The sequence below is a fragment of the Bacillus rossius genome, chromosome 1 (genome assembly GCF_032445375.1).
Source record: "Bacillus rossius redtenbacheri isolate Brsri chromosome 1, Brsri_v3, whole genome shotgun sequence".
In the NCBI taxonomy this organism is placed as follows: domain Eukaryota; kingdom Metazoa; phylum Arthropoda; class Insecta; order Phasmatodea; family Bacillidae; genus Bacillus; species Bacillus rossius.
In genome coordinates this window covers 91,377,229-91,400,504 of record NC_086330.1, presented here as the reverse complement: position 1 = coordinate 91,400,504, position 23,276 = coordinate 91,377,229, and the positions used below count along the sequence as shown (strand labels likewise).

The 23,276-nt window shown below is 33.6% G+C and overlaps 1 protein-coding gene across 1 annotated transcript in view; it reads left to right on the top strand.

The window, feature by feature from the left end:
• LOC134539961 (intermembrane lipid transfer protein VPS13A-like) overlaps positions 1–15,442 on the top strand; it is a 392,760-nt gene extending 377,318 nt beyond the window's left edge. Inside the window, exons 61-63 of the mRNA XM_063382355.1 lie at positions 716–861; positions 4,958–5,084; positions 6,982–15,442. Of these exons, the coding sequence (XP_063238425.1) occupies positions 716–861; positions 4,958–5,084; positions 6,982–7,122 (414 nt within the window). The 3' untranslated portion in view covers positions 7,123–15,442. The remainder of the gene's footprint in view (positions 1–715; positions 862–4,957; positions 5,085–6,981) is intronic.
• The last annotated feature ends 7,834 nt before the right edge of the window (positions 15,443–23,276 follow it).

Here is a 23,276-nt window from a genome sequence, read left to right as displayed (position 1 = left end):
AACTTTGTGCAGAAATTACTGAACACAATAAATAGAGACCAGATTTTATGGTTTTATTATTAGTTCATTATCATGTTTCAAAACAGGAGATTTAAGAATTTTTTTTTTTATGCATTCAGTTTTTTTTCATAAAGATAGCATAATTATTATTGAAGAAATATGACTTTAAACTGTTTCATTATATGTACATATTTTACCAGAACAGTGTCATTTCGATCGATATATGATGCACTTTTACTATTAAATAGTTGGTAATATACATGTCTAATGTCTAGGACACAGAACTAATCAGAACAATAAAAATAAATCAATAAGTATTTGTGCGTTTGAAAAGTGTATCATCATAATGTAAAACTGAGTTTCTAATAACAGTTGCAAGATTTAAAAAAAAAAGTGAAATTTATTCCCCCAATCTATTTAGTACACATATTTTATAACAAACTTCATGCTGAATAAATTACAGTTATTGAATTTAATTTATTAAAATTTTACATTTATTATTTTCATTATTTTAGTTGTACATATTTTGTTGCTACATGTTGTATCAACTTGCATTTCAGTGTCATTTGTTGCATTGAGTTGCTTTGCGGTGTTATACAAATCACCACACAGTCCCGTCCCCAGCAATGAAGCACTGATGAAAGAGCTGCAGCCATCGGCTCGAGCCACAGTCAGCTGCCCTGTGTCTGCGACACGTGACGTGTGGTGTGCACAGGGCGTGCAGCCCTTCTCGGCCTACGAGGCGACGGGGATGCACCTGCTCAACACGCTCAGCAAGGGCCACTACGCTGACACGGACCTGTACTGGACGCACGCTGCCCTCTCGCCCGAGGGCAAGGTCGCGGTGCTCGTCTCCCTGCAGTGAGTGCCTGCCTGCCGCCAGTAAACCTCATAGGCTTCTGACAATCTTTTTTTTTTTTTTTTTTTTCATTTGAATCTAATTAAAAAAAAATTATTCCTGAACATTGAATATCTTTCTAGTTGAATTTAAACACACAGAGAATTTTTTTTTCCCACACCTAACAGGTGCCCAAGAAAAATTAGTGCAAAATACAGTAAAATTAAAAAAAAAGAAACAAAGAAATATACTTTATTGAACCATAATAGAGTGGTGTAAAATACAAGAAAATAAAAAACCTAGCAATGCATTTTCTTAAACTAAAAAACAAATGAGTTCTTTAAATCAGTTGAAATTATAATCACATTATTTTTTACATATGAAAAGGCTGTATGGTTATTGTAGAAAAAAAAATCCAAATTTCTCTTTAAAATCTTCTTAATTTCTTATATGTTACTCTTTTTCAATAATTTTTTTCAACAAGTTTTATGTTCTGTATCTTTGGTAATGATTAATCACAAAAATGATTTGATTTGAAATGTCCAATAAAAGATTAAATTATTCATGGATTTAAAACATTTTCCAAATATTCGCAGTTCCTTACATGTTATGTTGGTTATTTCATTTTCTTGTCGTCTTGTTTATGGCTTTTTCTGTAAAGGTATTTTGACAGCTCTCTTGCATTTTCTGTTTTGTCTCAAATTTTGTCCAAAGATATTTACTTAATGTTATTCTAACAGCGTAAAAAGTCATGCAAACGTTCATAAATTATGATCACTTGGGCAATGTTTCACAGATCAAAACTACAGTTTGATAAATATCTGGTGGTGGTCCTAGACTTGCAGGGCCCTGGGCTGTATACGTTTGGAAACCCTTCGTCCAAATATTTGAAAAATTAACTCTTTCAAAAAAAATTTAAGCCAACCTCTAACTTAAATTTCAATAATGGTTTTGCTAATTATTCTTAGGACATTTTGATATTCTTTCCTGATAAATTATCTTCGGGTCAGTTTTATAAATGCTTACAGTCTAATTCTGGTGAAATAGCGTCATTAAATTATACATGGAAATAAACACTTAACCGGTTTATCTAATACGAAATCATAAATTTGAATATTTATTGACCAGCACATTCGTTTACATTAACGTCGTAAGGGGTTTATGTGATTAACTAATTAGGCATGTTACAGACAACGGACATGGGTGCCACTCTGTGGATGGGCATGTGGACCTGACTTGTGACTCTGTCTCTGGGTCGTGACGTGTCCTGTGCGGGTGCTAGGCTCGATCTATCCTATACGGCATTAAGCCTACACTATCAGCCTGCTCTGAGCAGCGGGTAGGCTCTCACACTGTGGAATGTTGGTCGTCGGTGGGCTCTTAGGGCGTCCCACACACTGCGGTCCCCTATGCAGGACGCACACGTAGTCGCACAATCAAAACTCACAGGTCTGGTTGAAGGGTTTTATACTAACCGAGTCGTACTTAAGCGAAAACAATATTGAAAGAAAACTTTACGTGATAAGCTCCAAAAAAGATTTCAACAGCAATACAATCGGTTTAGAGGCGGACCAGGGCACCACGTGGCCTGGCCTAGAGACTTAAGTCACGTTGTTTGATTTTAAATATTCTTCTGGACTTAAATGATTAATTAAACTGTATACTACGCAGGGAAACCCTCGAAGATAAAGAAAAAGGTTTAAATGACAATAATGATGGAGGATGCTAAAGATCAGTTTAAATAAAACAGTGAAGTCGACTAGGTACCTAGGATGCGTCCTACCCCGGGCAGTGGATAAGAACGACTAGGGTGTCGTCCAGGTGTCTGGCAGAAAGCAGTTGAATTACCATGAGGCCGTTTATACTTACATTATGAAACAGATAACACAACAGAACCTTTCGAACACTGAATAATAAATTACAATAAATTATTATATATGAATAACATTTACTTGTATTGGTAATTATTAATTAAGCTCAAAAATAAACTGCCCGCATCGGAGTGTGTTCCCAAAGTGTTTGCGCATTGCACTCCTCTGTCCTTATTTAGGCTGAAAGAAAATAAGATACTAGGGGGATTAAAAGATATTTAAATTACAAACTACATTAGAAAGTATTATTTTAGGAGTGCGTGGCACAGACTCGTCTTGCCACTTGTGGGACGGACAAACACATGCGTGCTCACTCACACTCATTGGTGGGAGGTTTGAATAGAGGGTGATGGTGGGAGAAGAGGGGGTCTGAAACAAGGTGAGGCACATCTGGCATAGGAAGGACATAGCCCCGGTCGACGTCAATATGCTAATCAAATTGTAATTTTCCTCTTGCCTATAATGCCCATATTTTGGCAAGACACCAGAGAAACAAGTAAAATAAAAATTTTAAAAACCGGTGTGGGGCCTCGATAGTAGTGGTTGCCCAACGTGGCGGGCCCTGGAGAAAATTTGTGACCCAAAAAATATATAAAAGTGCTATTACAACAAATTTACAGGCAAATATTGATCTTAATTAATAGCAATGACAGGGAAACGGATAAATCAACTCGCCGTGTGAGAGAGAGTGTAAGGGGCCCGCTTGCCTGGACTTAAAACTTTATTTCGACATGAAGAAGGATGCCCTAAACGTGATACTAGCTCGCTGGAGCACCTGTGCATGAGTGGACGTGCTGTCTTTCAGACAGACGTATGAGAATGTAAGTGGTGGCCATATAAATTTATCGCTAAAAGTGTGACACTTTTGGTAGTTTTTTATACATAATAATGGGAAAAGTTTTAATAACTAGATTTTGATCATGTTGAAGGACATTGAAAAAATACGAAAAAAATAAATATATTCAAAGTAAGCATCTTGAATGTTCTTAACTTTTTTTGTACAAAAATTAATTTTGGATACATGCAGTATCCTGTAAAATCATGAATTTCAATCACAGTATAGTGCATTTTTGCATCAGGAAGTTTTTATGTTGAAGTTTAAAGTTTAAATAAATTTTTTCTTGAATTATTTTTTTTAATTTTATGTATTTTAACTATATCAGGAATTTTTCCTGGTAAAAAAAATACAGTTTAAAGTCTCTAAAACTTAATTGAGTTTTACTTATTTTAAAATAATTTTTCAGTAAGATTTTTGCATAAATTCAGTATCTGTGTATTGGAGGGTAAAATTTTGTAATAGGGACAATATGGAAAACTGGTACGAAATACATGAGAAAAGTGATGCAAGCGAACCTGGCGGTGTGGAGCGAACCTATGTTTTAAGTACGTTAATATTGGTTTACAGTAGTGGCCTCTAGTGGCATGGAGTGTAAAATAGCTTGAAAGTAATGCAGTAAATTGTCTCATACTTTGCCAGTGCTGAATGGCCAAAGTTTCCCATATTATCCTATTACGATATTTGATTATATCATGAGAACAATAATTCTAGTTCCTATTCATCAATGGATGCTCTTGGGAAATGTTGATGCAGTGCAAACGTCACCTCTGTTATGTCTGCAGCCTATGCAGACAGCAGCCTTAAGTGTGCTGCATTTTTATTCTTTAATTAGTCAGCTGCAACATGCAGTGTGATGATTTTAAATTTGATGACATCTTAAAACATGGAATTTATCTTTTGAAACTACTATTTGAAATTTATGTTTGTGATTTAGTAAATTATTTAAATTCACACATTAAAATATTAAGTTTTAGTCTCACACCAATGTGGTTACTTCATTTTCTTGTCATTGATATAATTGAAAGGATATTAATGTAAATTTATTACAATAAGTTTCTTGTATTTTATGTTTCTCACCCTCCCCCCCCCCCCCCTCATAAATATCTGGTGACAAAACATAAATTATAAGTTATTGTTTTAGCCCTTAAAATATGGTAGTAATAATAATAAAAAGAAATGACCTAAATGTCTTGTGCACTCAGGTCTTAAGTAATAATTATTTTTTTATTCAGTTACAGTGACTGATTTATTTGTTGCTGTCAGACTTAAACAACCTCAAAAAATCTTGGAAGTTACATACTATTTATGCTCTTTGATGACAAAAATTGGGATAGTTACATTAAAGATACTTTCTAGGCAGCGATTGACGGAAGTGAGAATTCAGGTGTGGACATGAGTGTGTGCCTGCAGGCACGTGTTCCTGGTGGAGAAGTGCCGGCTGTGGGGGCCGTGGGAGGTGGAGTGGTGCGTGCGCACGGACGACGTCATGGCCGTGCCGCACATCGACGGCGAGAAGTTGGTGTTGCGCGTACGCCAGGTTTGTAGTCTGCACGTGACAAGGTGTCAACAAATCATGGAAGTCACGAAAGTCAGGAAAACACATAAAAACTGAATTATTACTCACAAAAAAGTCCCAAGGTAAACTGTAACTTTGCTGCAAGTCATGAAACTTATTGTTTTAGCAACCGTTATCTAATTTAAATTTTTTTGGTGCTTCACTTTAGTTTGTTGTGGCACACTAGCTATAAATAGTTGTGAAGTGGCTGTGCTTCCGGATGGTGCGGAAACGTGACCGACAACAGCAGGAGTAATTGGATGTTGATGCCCGGAACCACAGCTCTGCAAGAGAGCAGGCTCTCCTGTGGACTGTTCTGCCCATATGTGTTCCACTGGAGAGCGCTTTCCTGCCAAGAAAGGGGTTGATGGGAGACGGCTAGCTGTCTCACGTGTTCAGGCCCATGACCACGCCCCTATGCTTACAACACACCACACTCATCTCCCGTGATCATTGCCCGGAAGGGAAGTTACGTTACAGGGATACTCACAGTCACTCGTTGAAGTGGTGGGTTTATTAGGTTATTGTTGCCAACGGTACACTGGGAAGTGCATTGCTCAGGCATCCCAACAATGACACTACAGACTTTGATTGAATTAACTGGCACAAATGTTCAATCAAAAAATATTGACTAAACTCACAGATGTAATCATTAATTAATAGATGAACTCCTGGAGTTGGCCAATGCCTGACATTTAAATGCCTGGCCGTGACCTTGTTGCATGAGGCTCGCTCACAAGATGCGAGGGGAATTATTTCCCCCACTCGAAAGGTGTCAGCACACTCGTGAAGTTCTACTGAAAGAAGTTTATGTTGAGAGATAATACTTTTGAAACTAAAATAAACGGTTACACCAAAATTCGGTAGAGTTCCGTGGAACAGTGTCCATTACTGACAATGGCCCTATCTTGAGTGAAGTCGTTCCAGGGTTGCAACTTCCACACACACGGCTGTAAGTGATGTCACACACAACAGCTGAATTGAAAAGATATAACATTACCAGTCTTTCTTGAGTAACCTAAAAAGAACATGACAATTTACACATTCTGCACCATTCGTCTTCCTTCGTAAGTTGTCTCTTAATTAGAATTACACACTGACATCTGACTGCAGCGGTGTTGCCAGCAGGCAAGTTGCGCTAGCGCGGCGCACGGCGGACAGTACGCTCAGGGCTGGGACAAAAGTTTTAATTAAGAACCAAGGCAGTACAACGTCTTGAGGAGGCTGTTCACTTGAATACTGTGGAAATGATCTCTGAAAACTGTTAAATTGTTTTAGCTTTCCAACACAAAAAATTGCCACTTTTTGGCAAAGAGTAATAATGTTTGGATTATGTTCAATTTTTCTTATATAAAAAATTACCTTATGATATAAAAACATTTTAGAAATATTTATTTAATTATCCTGAAAAAGTCCTAAAATTGGTTCACCAGGTATTTGTTACAGTCTGTATAAGACAAATACAGATTTTTAGTAATGGAATTCAGGTAACAAATTTGCACCTTTGTATAAGACGTGAGACCACTAGGTCTCGGGTGTGGAAATAGCATAATCCAGCTATCCACATACAGTCCAGAAAATATTGGGTGGCATTTTATGAGGAAACTATGAGTGTAGGGAAGAAACACAAACCCAGTAAAAAAAAAAAAATTGCAGATATAATTCACTAAATGAACTCTTATTTTACTTACAGTAGATTATTATTTCCAAGTGATTCTCTTTAAAGCAAATCTCACTTTTAAATATTTGTTTTCAAATTCTTACAATACACTTAACATTTAATTACAATTCAGTTGAAGTAGCGCAGTAATACGTTGTGATGGTTCCTTGTGCCCCGCGCTGCGCGCACCTGATGGTTTGTCCTCGGTGGTGGTTGCAGGACGAAGCGCTCAGCTTCTTCTCCGGGGACGAGCTGCACGTGTCGAGCCCCGACCGCAGCGTGCTCGAGTGGCTGCAGGCGCACATCGAGACGGTGATGGTGCTCAACATGGAGGACAAGCCTTGCCCGGTCGACATGTGAGCGATCCGCACTCGTATCGGCAGTCCGTGTCGCTGGCTGGGAGTATTGTTTGGTGTTCCACCACGAGCATCAATTTACTGTCAATAAATATTTTTATCAAAATATTGTACTTAAAAAAAAACCTTGTAAAATATTGTGGACATATTGAATCAAGCATTTTGCAACTAAAGATAGGCACATCGGTTGGCAGACAGGGTGGTTATCTTAAAAGTCTTGTCGCTCTGACACTTCACCGCAAGTTGGGGACTCAACCATCGGTCATTGTTGTGTCATTCTGTCTCCTGCAGGTGTACGAATCCTCAGAACACATTCCTCCTAAATTGACTATACTGATACTAAATATGCTACAGACTAATAAAAAATAGCTCCAAGATTTTTTTTTTACAAAAACATGGTTGTTTTCAGTCAGGCCAATAGATGGCAGAAGGTTCGTCCAATATGATCATTGTAGTTTAAAATATATGGTACCTACATTTTTGACACCTAACTTACTTTCTTTACATTAAGCAAAACTTAATTTCTATCTTTATACAAATTTATGTTAAAAATAAACCACTAGTGTTTCAAATTTCTTAACTGAAGTGAACAGAGTTTTGTCACCAGTTTAAAAATATATATATTTTTTAACACTATTTATCTATAAAATATCATTGTAGTGACACCATTTTTCGCTAAGTTATTTTTTGCACTATCGTCTGATTTTATAGATAGAGCTTTCAGGTGTTAGTCTGTAGTTTATTTGCCCAAATATACAGGAATATCCTTTATCTTTGTTTTGTGTGTGAAAAATTAAAACCTTTCTCTCTGACAAGATCTCATTTCACTTTTTTTTTGTGTAAAAGTGTCCTTGGATGATGACGGCATTTTCAGGAATTATATTCCTTGAACTTTGTAGAAAAAGAATTCCTTTTTACTTTCAACCAAAATAGTTAATAGAATATAATTTACTTGAAGTCATACAAAAATCATTATTACATTGTGGAGGTACTATAGTCAAGAAATATGCTTAATTCGCTCTAATAGTGCAGTTACCTAACATTTACCTATCTAGCTAAGACAATTTTCCTACTGAGTGAATCTTATCAGAAATTTTGAAGCCAAAATTGCTCATAGTTGATTTATTCTATAATGAAAAAAAAAGTAACTTGTTTGATAATATTTTTAAAAATTTTAAGTACATTTTTATTTCAAGTAGTACTATATTTTTTCTTGAAGAAATTTTGATGAGAAATAATTTTAGATATGAGTTTTCTACAAACTTCTCACTGAGGTGCTGTTTTATTAAGAGCAATTATGTTGTTTCATTCACTGGATGAGCACTATTAACTTAACTTATGTAAGTTTATTCATAGTTTCTATGATGTAAAAAGTGACAGTAGTAGCTTCAATGACATTTTGAGTATCTGAAATAGCCAATGGCAGAAATATAAACCACTAAAGCCTATGCTAGTTTGGTGTGAGGTAGTTCTTTCACTGTAATTTCTAAAGTTAAAAGAGCAATTACTTTTGAATTGATGGCAGAGGTTCAGATAGAATTATGACACTGACAGATGTGTTAATGTACGCAATCACTTTTACGTATTTATTTATTTATTTATTTATTTATTTATTTGTAATTGTAACATGCCAACCAACAGGACAAAGCCTTTAATGGTTGGCACACAATTAGATTCATATACACTCACAATAATAAACATAAATGAAAAACACAAAACAATACAATATAATACATATAAAAACAAAACACACATAACGAAAGACAATAAAACAAAAATCAAACGTTACAATTTAGACAATACAGAACTAAAACACATATGATCATTAGGAACTAAGGAAAATAATTAAAGTCTTTATGAAATTTATTAAAATTGGTTATTAGCCTAAAGATAATATCATTATTTCTGTTAACTGTACATAACGTGGAAGTTAAACGACTGTTAAAAGGAGGTACTCTTAAACCGGTGTTGTCAAGTATATATTTACAGTTTAATTTGTTAGTATAACATTTTTTAATAAAAATAATGTCAAGTAATTCTCTTCGACTTGAGAGAGATATCAGATTGGGTAGAGGAAGTTGTTTTTGAATAATAATATTTATTAATTTATTCTGTATATTTTCAATTTTCATATTATCGCACATATTGATGTTCCAAATTACTGAGCAGTATTCTAGTTTTGACCTAATTAATGCTAAATAAAGTGAGAGGATAGAATCAGTTTTGGTAGCATAACATGTGACATATTTAATTAAAGCTAATGTTCTTCGGGAACTAGAAATTAAATGTTGAACATGTTGGTGAAAGAACAATTTAGAATCTAGAATGATACCTAAATCTTTGAGAGAAGAGGATTTCTGAATTAAGGTGTTGCCCAATTTATAATCGTATTTGATAGGAAGGTATTTTCTGGTAAAGGATATTATTTTTGTTTTGCCTTTGTTGAGGGTCACAAGATTGGCTTTACACCAGTTATTAATTTCATTAATGTCAGTTTGTAATAATAAACAGTCATTAAGAGTGAAAATTTTTCTACTTATTTTTAGATCATCTGCGAATAGAGTGCCAGAAGAATGATTCAGAATTTTAGTAATGTCATCAATAAATATGTTAAAAAGTAAAGGAGACAAGGTACCACCTTGAGGAACTCCAGAACTAGCTATAAAATTTGAAGAATTGGAGTTGTTGATAGATACAAAAAAAGTTCGATTTTTAAGGTAGCTAGAAAACCAATTAACATAATTGTCACTAAGACCGAAATTATGTAACTTGCCTAATAGTAATGAATGGTTTACAGTATCAAAAGCTTTACAATTCTTTGGACATACACCATTGCAGTTTTGCACTGTTTGTCATGGAAAAAAATTTAAAAAATGCTAAAATTAGAAACTCTGGACAATACAGTGAACTGATGGGCCCAATGATGAAACTAAACAGATATTTTAGACAACACAAAGATGACAGTACAGGGGAACACACTCAAATTTAAATATCAGACAGCACTGTTTCACTGTGTTCGTCTGTACTGTCATTGTTGCGTGAATCATTTAAAAAATGATTGTAAGCATTCACTGTGTTACAAGTGGTGAAATTCTCAATGATACAAATTGCCACTGAATGGAACTAATTCTGAGAAAGTCTTTTACACCAATCCCTCACTTAACACGTCTCCAAATTGCACGAAATCATGTAGCGCAATGTTAATTTTACTACCCCAGTCTTGAATGGAAGAACCAAATGTTTTTACTTTCATGCGTATGCCGCCGGGCCGTGTCATTGTTGCCCGGCCACAGACCAGGCTGTGATGGACTTTAGTCTTGCCAGTGGCAGGGTACTCGAGAACGTAAATGCATTGTGTTCAAGTATTTTAGAAAAAACTAGAAGTATTACAGCGTGCAGAATGTCACGAAGGCCACAGTTATGTTGGTGGCACTTTAGTTTTAAGCAAGTTAACTGTGCGTACAATCGAACGTATCGTAAATAAGGACTCTATCAAAAGTTTATTTAAGACTGATGCTGATGGTTGTACTAGCGGGAATATATTTGACATTGTATACCGGAACAGAAATGAATAGATGATGCACATGAAAAAGGTTGTTAAATTAATGGTATGATGGGAAAAAAAAATCACGGCCTTACAGGATTGGTGTAAACCAAATGGTGATACGCAAATAAGCCCTTTAATATTGAAGTACATAACCACCTATCTCTCATTTTGCAATGTTGTATTTGTCATACAAAGTATTTGATGGTTGGTTTATAAAAATAAATGATGTGACCTATTTATCTTTTCAAGTAATTGTGTGCTTTTATATTACATAAAGAATATTACCCTACACATTTTGGAACACATTATCAAAATTAGCCGTGCTATTATGGACACCAATGCTTCAGAATATGCAATTTCATATAACACAAACATTTTAAGAACACATTAGTCGTGCTAAGTGAGGGTTTGGTGTACTTTCATTATTCATTTCCATACTCTTCATAATGAGGTTCTGGACTAGGTGCAATTATTTTCATACATTCTTCTCACTTTATTGATTGATGAATCCAGACTTTCAGAAGTGTGGCAAAAATTGATTATTTATTATTTCTTTAGGTACATATGTCAGTGTTGCATGAATATGTTGAAATCCAAGTACCTATTGCTTGTCTCTAAAAAAAAAACTTTGCATGCAAATGTACTTATCACATTTCCAGAACCCAAGAATGTCTTAATGGCAGTCAGTACTTATAAAGGTGGTTTTCAGAATTTAGGAAAGAACAGTCGAACACCCACTACCAATTTGTGTCACCTACTGGTTATCTGTTTTATTTTTCTGGTGATTCTGTCTAAAGCAATGTAACTGTTGTATCAGCAGAGACAAGATTTTACAATTATATTTTTATAAAGTTTATTTATTTTTAAACATAAGAGTATTATAAAAAAAATTATGAAACCTATATGTTTCTTAATATACATTTGATCAAAATAGTATAATATTGACTGATTAAGTGATTAATGATGCAGTTTAACAATTAAATAAACCTGCATGTGTGTTTGAGTAATGTACCATCAATGTGTTAAAATGAGTTAGACAGAGATGTAAGTCTAAACTATGTAAAATTAATCTTCCTAGCCTTTTGGTCTTTACATTTTAGTACAAATTTAAGAACAAAATCAATGACACTGATTGAATTTAATATAGGTATATTTAAAGGTGATGTGTATGTGATTTGAGTTATTTTTGGATTTATAACATCTTAGCTCTTGGCATACAGAATTTGGTGGGAGTAATTTTGTGAATGTGACGGAAATGTGTAAAAGGAAGAAGCTGGAGTTGGCACTTGTGCCGCAGCGTGTCGGCGAGCGCAAACATGCCAATGATTTTTGAAAATAGAGAAAGGCAGAAAGAGAAAAAAGGCATAGCTATTTACCGTTCATTCCGCTAACAGCAGTCTTGAACAGCACAACACATTTCCATGTGGCTTTTCTAATACATTATAAATACCTGGTGAAATAATAATATGTAATATATGATATAAATTTAAAAAATTTTATAAGTGTTTTATTAAAATATGTGTTGTGTTAATACATGGTTTTGATCAAATTCATCCCTGGAAGTTATTTGTACAAAGGGAGTATTAATAAATACATAAGTTCTGTAATTAAAATATGTCATTTTAAAATTTGAGGTACATACTTTTAATGAGTGTTAATTAATCCTTTTAAAATAATTGGAATATAAGAAATTAATGAATTCATTTTAAAACAATTTCCTTAATAATGCTAATTTTCTAAATCCATAAGATATTGTTCATTTTTTAATTTACCTACAGGGAGGGGTAAATCAAGAGCAGAGTACGAGTGAGAATAAGGGCAACATAAGCATGAGGAAACATTGCAAACTGGAGTACAGTAAGTCCTCTATTTACGTCGTACCGATTTACGTCGTTTCGGATTAACGTCGCTAATGTTTGAGTACTTATGTTTCAATTTAAGTTGTCGCCGATTCACAATAACGTCGTTTACAATGACCGTAAATCTTTATTTTAACTAAAAAACCGTATATAATTCGTTTATAATTCTTTGTTTCCTTTGGTAGTTAATTTATGCTATGTAGCGTAAGCTACACGTTCACTGCCTTATCTTATCATACATCATGAGGGACGCTTCCTGCTCTCCGCTGCTCTCCGCGCAGTCATGCAATACTACCAGCCCGCCCGCTCGGCCACCCACATATCTCGCACGTAGAAGTGTTATCTACTTCCCGTAACGACACAGCATTTTCTCCTACCCCTTTTCGTCCAACTCCTTGGCACTTCAGTAGAGGTGTAAAAGTAACTAAAAAAAGTGTACCCGTATGTATTCATTACTATAACAATTAGTACTCGTTACTTTCGTATCGTTACTCGTTACTTCTGATACCGCATAACATGCTATGTTATGTAACAGCAACGAATCGAGTCGTATTTCGTACGCGTACAGTATGACGTCGCGTAAATAATAATAAATCGAATATAAACAATTAAAAGTATTTGATAATTAACAGCTTTTGTTAACCAAGAAACAATAAAATCTCATTAGAGCAGCTTTATTATAATATCTCTTTTAAGATAAGAACAAAAAACGTGAAAATACGCGATAATAAAAAACAAAAACATACATATTTATAATTTGTAAAAAATACTTTCTTACGTTGTTTCTGTTCCAATATCAAACTTTGTCTACACACACAATACCTTTAATAAACAGTAAAAAACTTGGACGACGAATTTCCAAATTATACTTTTCTTAATAAACAAACATCGTTCTTTGTAACGAATAAGCGCGCGCATGCGTAAAACATACGAAAAATGCGAGTAACGAAATGCATTCGTGTGTAACGTTTCTTTACTCGTTACTAGATGCCGCACCCGTTACTCAGTAACGAATACATACGATTTGCTACAGCTCTACACTTCAGTCGCTATGATATCATTGAGTTGGCCGGAGTTTTAAACGTGCCGTTGTTAACTTTATCGTGATTAAATGAGTTTGTAGTAGGCCTACAGTATCAGCTCACTGTAATTTATGATTTTTTCTTCATAAGATGTCTTCCAAACGACTATATATCTGTTTTTATATTTCAATCAATAAAGGTAATAAAGCAGCTTGTTAAATAACCATTCTATAAAGCTGAGAAGTACTAGTTGGACTTGTTTCCCATGCTGTCGGTTGTCATTTGCTGATAAAATTGCCCGTTGTCACGTCTGTATGCCAGCGCTTCCGGCCGACCTTGGGCCGTGGTCGGCCGGTGGCATGAAACATGGCTCATTTTGCGTCGTTTCTATTTACGTCGCGGTTTTCAGGAACGTAACCCCGACGTAAACCGAGGACTTACTGTATGGACAAACAACTGCTCGTAACTCTACTCAACATAACCGGTATTTTGCTCATTACCGAGGTTAGATTTTACACATCATTGGTAAGTACTGAAAGACTTTCTCACTTTTTCTTTTTTGAGTGATGACTTAAATCAATATTTTATTTACATTTTGGTCGTTTTATGATGAATTAACTTACATTTCGGTGTAACATGGTGTATTGAAGCTTTCAAGTGTTACGCGGTTGTATTGCAATTCACTGTAAAATCTTGTCCCTGTGGATCTACAATAGGAATGATGTTTAAGAATAACAACCAATTTTTTCTTGCCTGATTAAATTATTCTAAAATATTTATCGTGGTTTTTGCTTTATCATATTAAAGAAAAATCATGAAAAGAATGGATTATTTTTGTTTATAAAAGAATTTGTTTTAATATATTTCATTGGCATATCATAGGGTATCACAATTGGGAAAGTCTCTTAACCTATAATCATGCAAAGAATATCACTTAAGCTAAATTAATTTTTTAATTGGTAGGAAGCAAAAGTTAAACTGAAAAAAATTACTGAGAAGATTATTACTGGACAAAAGTTTATATGTCAATTTTTTTAGGCTAATTGCACAGAATTCATGAAAACCTTTTTTCTTTTTGCAGTATTCTATACAATTTACCTAGTCATTATTTTTAAAGACTTAAAATGTCAAGTGTTCTTCAGGATACATTGTAATAGTTTAAGTAGTAAACTCGTGAATTATCTATTCTTCAAACTATTGTGTACGGTAAAGTTTACGAGCCCTTATGAGTGACCCAGTACAAATGCCATTTAAAAACTGCTGCTTTTTGTTCTAATGTTATTATTGATAATGCTCCTGTTATGCGATAGAAAAAAATTTCTTTATTGAAATAGGTCATGTTTGCATCAAGTACTTCAAATTCCATGGATTAGATGCTTTCATCGAGACACTCCAATTGCTAGAGTTGATATCTCACACTGAATGTAAAAAATATATATGTATATGATCATGGGCACCTTAATGAATGGTTATTTGATGGATGATTTAAGGAGTGTGGTAGGGTTTAAAATTTTAAATTTTGTAACGGTACAGTCTGCCGGAGATTTCAGTCGGAAGATTTATTGGTTCTGTGACTTCACTATTGAGGGCCTTTGTTTGGATTGGCAACGAAGTGCACGAGAGTCTTTGCCTATGTCAGGCATGTCAAACCGGCGGCGGCTTGAAGTTCTCCAGCCCTGATCACAGCGTGCAAGGGGCGAGATGTTAGCAAGGTTTGCCGTGGTTGGCCAGTACGATGCCCAATGGCCTGGAGAAGATTATTCATGTATGTACGTTGTAAATATGTTTCCTCTCAGTCGCCTGGTTTTGTAATAGTTCGACCTGACATGTGAAAACGATGTTCAACACAAATGTCTTGTAAAAAATGTGTATTTAAATAAAGAGCAGAGAAAATGATGAATTCTATTATTTTCCAAGCCAAATAACTTTTTTTTTAAATTTTTTTATATACATTACAGAAACGACTCTGTAAGATTCAAAATAAAACCTATAAATAGAAAATACACCAAATATATTTTTATATTTATTTATAAAACACTGCTCAAATTATTTGTGTATTTTCAATTTATTCTTCAGCTCATAACGTCATAAGTGATTAAACTTTTTTTTTGACAGGTCATCAAAGTACATCAGACTCAGCAAGTAGGGAAATGTTTTATGAACAACAGTTTGCAGTAAATGTTTTAAAATAGCTTATTATTTAATTTAGCACCCCATCATAGAGCAAGGTGGCATAGTGGATTCGAATGCCAGTCTGGTCATAAGCTTCTGCAAAACCTGTTTTTTTTTTTTTGTTGTTGTTGTTGTTGTTGTTGTAATGGAACATCAAATTATTTATGAATATCAAATCTCATTTGAATATGATTTAAAGTAAACATAAACAAACTTATTTTTTACACTTCACTGGAGGACAAGAGAAATTTATTTAAAAATAAATATATATTAAAATATGAAAGAGAGAATTACATATATGCAGGAGCTTATGCTGAATTTAATTTGTTTCAAATTATTTCCCATTGTCGGTGGGAATGATGGAAATGATAGATTATTTAGTATTGGGGGAATAAATACCCCTTTACCCTCTTTGCCCTTGGCTACGCCCATGTATATATGGGACTTTACTATAATAGTGTGAAATGCAAGACCCTATAAGACCTTGCAATGCATTTTCTTAAACCTAGAAAAGTTTGAATATTGTTGTGTTGATCAAATTTATTACATTCATAAAAATAGAGTATTTTTAATCATCATCACATATAATTTGTTACATTTGAAAAGCATATATGTATATACTATGTTTCAAAACCTAAATTCAAAATTCTTAATAAATCTTTTTGGTTTCTTATATATATCACTCTTTACTTTAAATTTTTTGTTAATGATTCCAACTAGCTGAAACTAATAGCAAAAATTAATTTAAAAAAATATATATGTTTGATTTTAACTGTTCAATTGAATACACCAATCCCTCACTTAGCACGACCAATGCATTTCTAAAAATGTTCATGTTATCCAAAATCATGTATTCTGAAGCATTGGTCTTCATAAATAGCAAGGCCAATTTACTTAAATTCTTTACATAATATAAATGCATGGAATAACACTCAACTATAAATATGTCACATCATTTATCTTTATAAGGCTACCATTGAATACTTTGTACGACAAATACGACACCGCATAACGGGAGATAGTTATTGTCAGTCGGCTGGTTGACTTGCCCGCCCAGGCATGACTTTCAACTCACGTTGCGTACCTTTCCTTTACTGGCAGTGAAACTGATATTACTATCCAGATATTTATAATTTAATTTTGCAAATATTAAAGTGCTTATTCATGTACTGTATCACTGCTTGGTTCACACTAATCCTGTCAGGCCCATGATTATTTTTTTCATTACATCATTCATTTAACAACATTTTCCATGTGCATCATCTGTTCATTTCTGTTCCAGTATCTAATGTCAAATATATTCCCGATAGTACAACCAAGAGCATCCGTTTTCTCTAAATGTTTGATAAAGTCCTTATTTAGTTTGACTGTGCGTACAGTTGACTTGCTTAAAACTAAAGTTTGATCAATATAAGTGTGGCCTTCATGACATTCTGCATGCTGTATTACTTCTAGTTTTGTCTCAAATACTTGAACACGATGCATTATGCTCTCACTTGGAAGCCATGCTTCCAATATGATTCCAACTGCTGGTGCTTGCGCACATTTGTGCGTGCGAGTTCCCTGCCTCTGGCTAGACTGAAGTTCATTAAGGCCTGGTCTGTAGCTGGGTGATAACGGTATGGCCTTGTGGCATACGTGCAGATGTATAAACGTTGGTCCTTTACACTCCATAGCTGCAACTTAACTTGCCATATCTGATCTGCACGTACATCTCTATAGCAAACTGTATGTCACAATACATCTGTTGTTTACCGAGTTGAAACATTGTGTGGCATCATGCCCAACTTTTTTTTGCCTGTGGCGATTTCGTGCTAACTGAAATTTACAAACCTGCGATTCAAGACTGGGGCAGTAAAATTAACATCGCTCTAAATCTGAATGAATTCGCTCAATCTGAAGACATTCTAGGTGAGGAGGGATTGGTGTAGCCAATTCACAAATATAGAATATTTTTTGAATACTTACAGACCCTATTGGTGATCCTGATTTCAGTTTTTTATAATTTATTGTTGGTGTACCAAAGAGAAACTATGACTAAAATAATTTTACTACAAGTTTGTACATAATTCAACAGCTGTAGTAATGTCAGTGATAAAGAAAAGGAAAAGGAGCTCCAACCTCTACAGAAGGTACTATCAACATAATAGATAAAATTCCAAACTTGAGCCACTCTTTTTAATCAGCAACTTGAGCTAGTTATAAAGTTTTGAAATTCAAAGTTTTGAATTACTTTATCATCACTATCAAGAGACAACATGGAAGTAGAGTGACTTCACTAATATGTCTGCAAAGGGTAATACAAAACAGAGAGGACTACCCAGTACCATAGGGACTAAGTTGAGATGGACTACATCTGTAGAAGGACCACAGATGAATTATAGATTGATTACTAATAAATACTGGTTCTGTTTGACGAGTTTACCCTTGGGGTCAGGGTAGACCCAATAACACAAGATACAAAAAGATATGGAATTATAGAGTAGGTACCGGGGTTATAAATCACGCAAGGTGCAACAATACAACGCAAGTATTCTTCAACTTCCAACTTTCTTGTGTTTTCGACGGCCATATTAGAAGATAAATTCCGAAAAATGTTTAAGATGCAGATATTTGTGAATAAAAATATTAAATATATATATCATGTATACATTTGTTAAAGTTTTACTCAGTGAAAAAAGAAGTAAAAAACTTTTTAAAAAATTTTTTGGACAATTTCCATTATTTTTATTATAAACCTAAATTATCAAAAGAAATCAAGGGTAGAAATTTTTTTCTGATTTTTTACAATTTTAAGTTATAGGGTTGGTGACGTGACTTGAATACTTTATAAACGACTTATGTTTTTCTTGCGTTGTTTGCATGTTGCACTGTTACGTCATTGCATTCTCTGCATAGTTGACAAACCCAGCCTGAGCCGACCTGGGTTAGGATCCAAGTGCCTGTCATCACTGGACACCACAGAAAGAGGCAATGAGTGGGGTTGGTAGCGAAATACGTGCGTGGGGATGAGAGCACCCTCATAAAATCCATGGGTGAATGGCAATGTTCCCACATTCCCCACCAGGCAAACATCTAGTTTGGACCCCGCTGGGAATTGAACCCGGATCGCCTTGGCGAGAATCTAACCATCACATGTAACAGTCTCTCTACAGTTTCACAAAAGTAACAAAACTGGTCACGAAAGTCTCTAAAAATGTCCCTAAATATTCAGTAAATTTAATTTCCAGCAGCCTTTAGCTAACTTATATTTTGTTTATTTCTTTAAGCCTCTCTTTAGTTTATAGTTCACATTGAATTTAAGTAGTTTGGAGACTGTTCACTTAAAATGTTGGAAACTAACATTTTAGCTTTCTAACATGCAAAACTGAAAGTTCCTGCCAATAGTAGATCTATTTCAAATTATGTTGAATTTGTCTATCTTATATTTAACACAACACAACTGCTATTGCATCTATCTAGCCCGCATGGAAAATTGGAAGTAAAACTACAGTATGCTGGAGTTTTAAGAAAACATTTATTAATTCTTATACTTCTGCAGATGTTTTATTAAAAAAGCAAACATATTATTTACAACTCAAAAGTATGTACAAATACAACAATTCTCAGGTGCTAAACAAGTACAAAAATGTTTGTTGAACATTTACTTTGGCTAATTGTTGGGCGTGATTTTTGAGACACAACCAGAAGCAATTTAAGTGAACGCTGTTCATTTTATTTGGAAGGAATTCAATGATGATTTATGCAAAACGATTTTGGACAAAAATATCTCCACGTTGGGACTGAGATCTTTATTCTTTGTGTAGGTAAAGTTTTCAATGCAGGTGCTCTTGAAAATATATAATCTCATAATGTGAAAAACCATAACAGGATATAATGCGGCTCAATTTATTTTCAAAACTTTGAAATTTTTGTGTGCAGTGGTACAGAAAAAAAAGTTACCATGTCATACAAAACATCTAGACAGATGACTAGTAGACATCACTTCAGAATCCCTTTGACAAAGCAATTTTCCTGCAATTCCTGATATTGTTTAGTGTGATTGTGCTTACAAGGCTTTGATTAACAGTTGCAATACATGTAATACACACTCAACATATTTAACATCTGTTACAATTACATGCTGGACGGGAACTGAATATTTTTAGCAGATAAATTTCAACCATTTTTCAGTAAGTATTAGTAGTATTACATACATATAATATGTACAGTACTATGGTAATGACTCTAAAACATTATTAAGGACTAATAAGATGAATCAGTCTGCCTATTAAATTTGAGCTGAGAACATAATTAGTTTGTTGTTTATATAAACAAAACTAAAAAAAAATTCATTACAGTTTAGTTAAATTTTTTTTAAGGATTTTTCTTTACTATTAATTGTGACCTAGGTAAAACTGAATTATACATGTTAATAATTCTTATTACTCAGAAGATATTTTCCAATAATTAGTACGAACTTATTCGTAAAAACTCTATGTTAGTTTTATACATTCAAGTTGTTTTCATTGGATTATGAATGTTGAGGTTGAATTCCAGTGAGCAATTAAATAGTTTGGTTATAGCTGTAACCATGGCTAAATGGCTAAAACTTACTGATTGTGTTACAATGTTTCAAACACTGGTAGTATTTAATAGCTTCAGCAGTTTTTCCACAAATCAATTGAATAAAAATTTGGAAGTTCTTTAGTTCATCCATCTATTTCTTATTCTGGCCTCGAATATTGAGTCTTATGTTTTTACTCAAAAAATAAAACATTTTAATTATTTCAAGTGTTGCATCTCACTTAATCATTAGTATAAGATAAGATAATAAGTGAATTAAAATTGAAAATAATTTAACTTTCAATTTATTTTAAAAAAATTGTTTAGAGTGTACATTAATGCAATTATACATTAGAAATTCTGTTTTGCTAGTATTTCATCAATTCCCTCGGTAATATACGTTACCTCATTACAGTAGATGTCATTTAGGTTTAGGGTGTTCTTCATGATACTATATTAAATTTTTCATGTTTATAAATGCCTGTTGGTTTTTAACATGAGCATGATTAAAAATTTTGTTTATTTTTACCTTTTTCATGGTGAAAAAAATAAATCAAGACCCCATTTTTTAACAGAAGGCACAGCAGAGCGGAAACAATGCATTTTTGTTGACAGATATTGTCTTGAGCAGGGTCACAACTCCATAAAGACACTTGGAGTGACATATAAAGAGGTACGTGGTTATTTACTTCTATGTTGGATACCTATCCTTAAAGCTCATTGAAACTCATATTAATAATTGTTCTCATTTGAAACAAATATTACATTAATATTTTTAAATTTTAAATAAAATTAAAGTAGTGATTTAAAAACTGTGCAAGAAACATTACTTTTTTTTTTTTACTTCAAAACACATTCGTTCATTCTGTGGAAGCTTTCTAGTCCTTTTGCTTCAAAATAGAAATCCAGGAATTTTTAAAATAAAAAAATGCAGATAAAACAGTTTAAATCCACATACAGTATGTATTCACTTGTATTAAAAAAATTTCAGCAGCTGTTACTGTTTATTAAAGAAACACATTGAGAAATGACAACAAAGTTTGCTACAGTTGGCATAAAATAAAAAACCTATTTTACAACCTTATGTTTCAAAAGTTTTAATGAAACATGTTTTGAAATTAATTGGTTAGGGTAGGGTATTTGAAAAATTTATCGAACTGAACCCATCTTTACAATACTTTGGCGACAAATGTTTTAACTTCATTATTACTGAAGTAAAGCCAGTACATATTACTGTTTAAAATGCATTGCAACCATCTTTTCTACCCCACTTGAGATTCAGCTGAGTTAAGTAGTATTTAGACACAATGCACATGACTAAAGATGTTATTTAACACAGGAAAATACGAGTATTTTTGGGCTTCGATACAGTTTGGTAAATTTCTTTTGTTACTGGTTTTCCTTGTCTGGGCCAATGAAGACAGCTGCTATTATAAAATGTTTATGTTTTACTTGAAAATATCTTCACCTAGTACAAAATATTTCCTCGAGTCATAAGAATAAAAGGACTTTGATTTTCATGATTAATCATCTCCAAGCACAACATAATTCTCCTTGGTGTTGAATGTGACTTACCTGTCTCAAGCCTGAGCCTTTGTTGCAGAACGCGGGCCTGATGTTTCTTCCACATGAAAGCTAAAAGAAACATGACATGTAACACGTTCGAGGAAACACATACTGTGAGTTGTCAAGAGGCTGTTCGTTCACTGCAGATAGTATAACGATCAAGAATGTTTTAGCATTTTAGCATTTTACTTAAGCACTTATATACTTGAAATTTTTGTTGTATTTACTCCAAAATTATGCACGGTTGAAAATTGTGCCAAATTAATTAATCTTTACTAGAAACCAGCGAAAACTTTCCTGATGCAATGAGTGTAAAACATGAGATTATTTCACTGACATAATCCCATTGATTGAGAAATCATTTTTTCCAGTTTGTAACTTAATTTTAACAATACTTTAACACTTGTCTGAAAATTTGAATAAAAAAACACGTAGTTCACCGAACACATGTCCCTGGTTTACGACAAGCTCATTCCACAACTTAGGTATGTCTTATTAAAATTTTAATTTTGGAATTTGTTGGGGTCTGGAATCCACATCATTCTGTTAAATAATTTGGGAATGAGGAATGTGATGCTGTAACATAATGTTTCTTAGTTACTGACACTTATCAACTTCCACAAGCAAATGTAAACAATAGACACAAAGCGATATTATATTCTACGTAAAAATTATTTTGAAGTTCGGTGAATTGATAACTATGTCTCTTGAATGTATTTTTCTGTTTTACAGAATATATAGATTTTAAATATTCATTTGAATAGTTATTAAAATTAATTAAAGTCTTATTTAATTTATAATTATAAATTTATTATAGTTTATCAATTTAATAATAATTTATCAATTATTATTTATTATTAATTGTTTATTTATTTATTGCTAATTTGTGAAAATTAATTTAAATTAAAGAGCAGTTACTTCTATGTAAAAGTTATGCAGAAGTTCTATGAACAGGTAACTGTGTCTCATGAAATAATTTCTCTTTAGGTACCTATTAGAAATTAAACAGTTATTTGAATTCAAGAATGGTCTTATTCGTCCACACGAAGAGGACGACAGCTGACCTGCACGCTGCAACTAAGCACACAATCAGCTTTGTGGCTGGCAAGTGTACACAGTTCCCACTAACAACACTCGACAGTGATCTGCAACGATTGGTTTGCATGCACATATTGCCATTGCAGTAGACCACAAAAATTATAGTAGTGTCATGGTTAAGATTTAGTGCTAAATTTTTCCAGCTTATCATTTTGAAAACAGAGGGGGAAAAAAATATTTTTAAAAAATTTGAAAACAGTCTGGATGTCAAATTAAATAACTCTACACGGTCATAACTATATGCTTGTTAGATAAATATGGTAGACCTGCAGCAATATAATTTTGTAAACTCCGCATATATCTTTATGCAAGATGGTAATAATTGACAAATATGGAAGTGTGAGGTTTG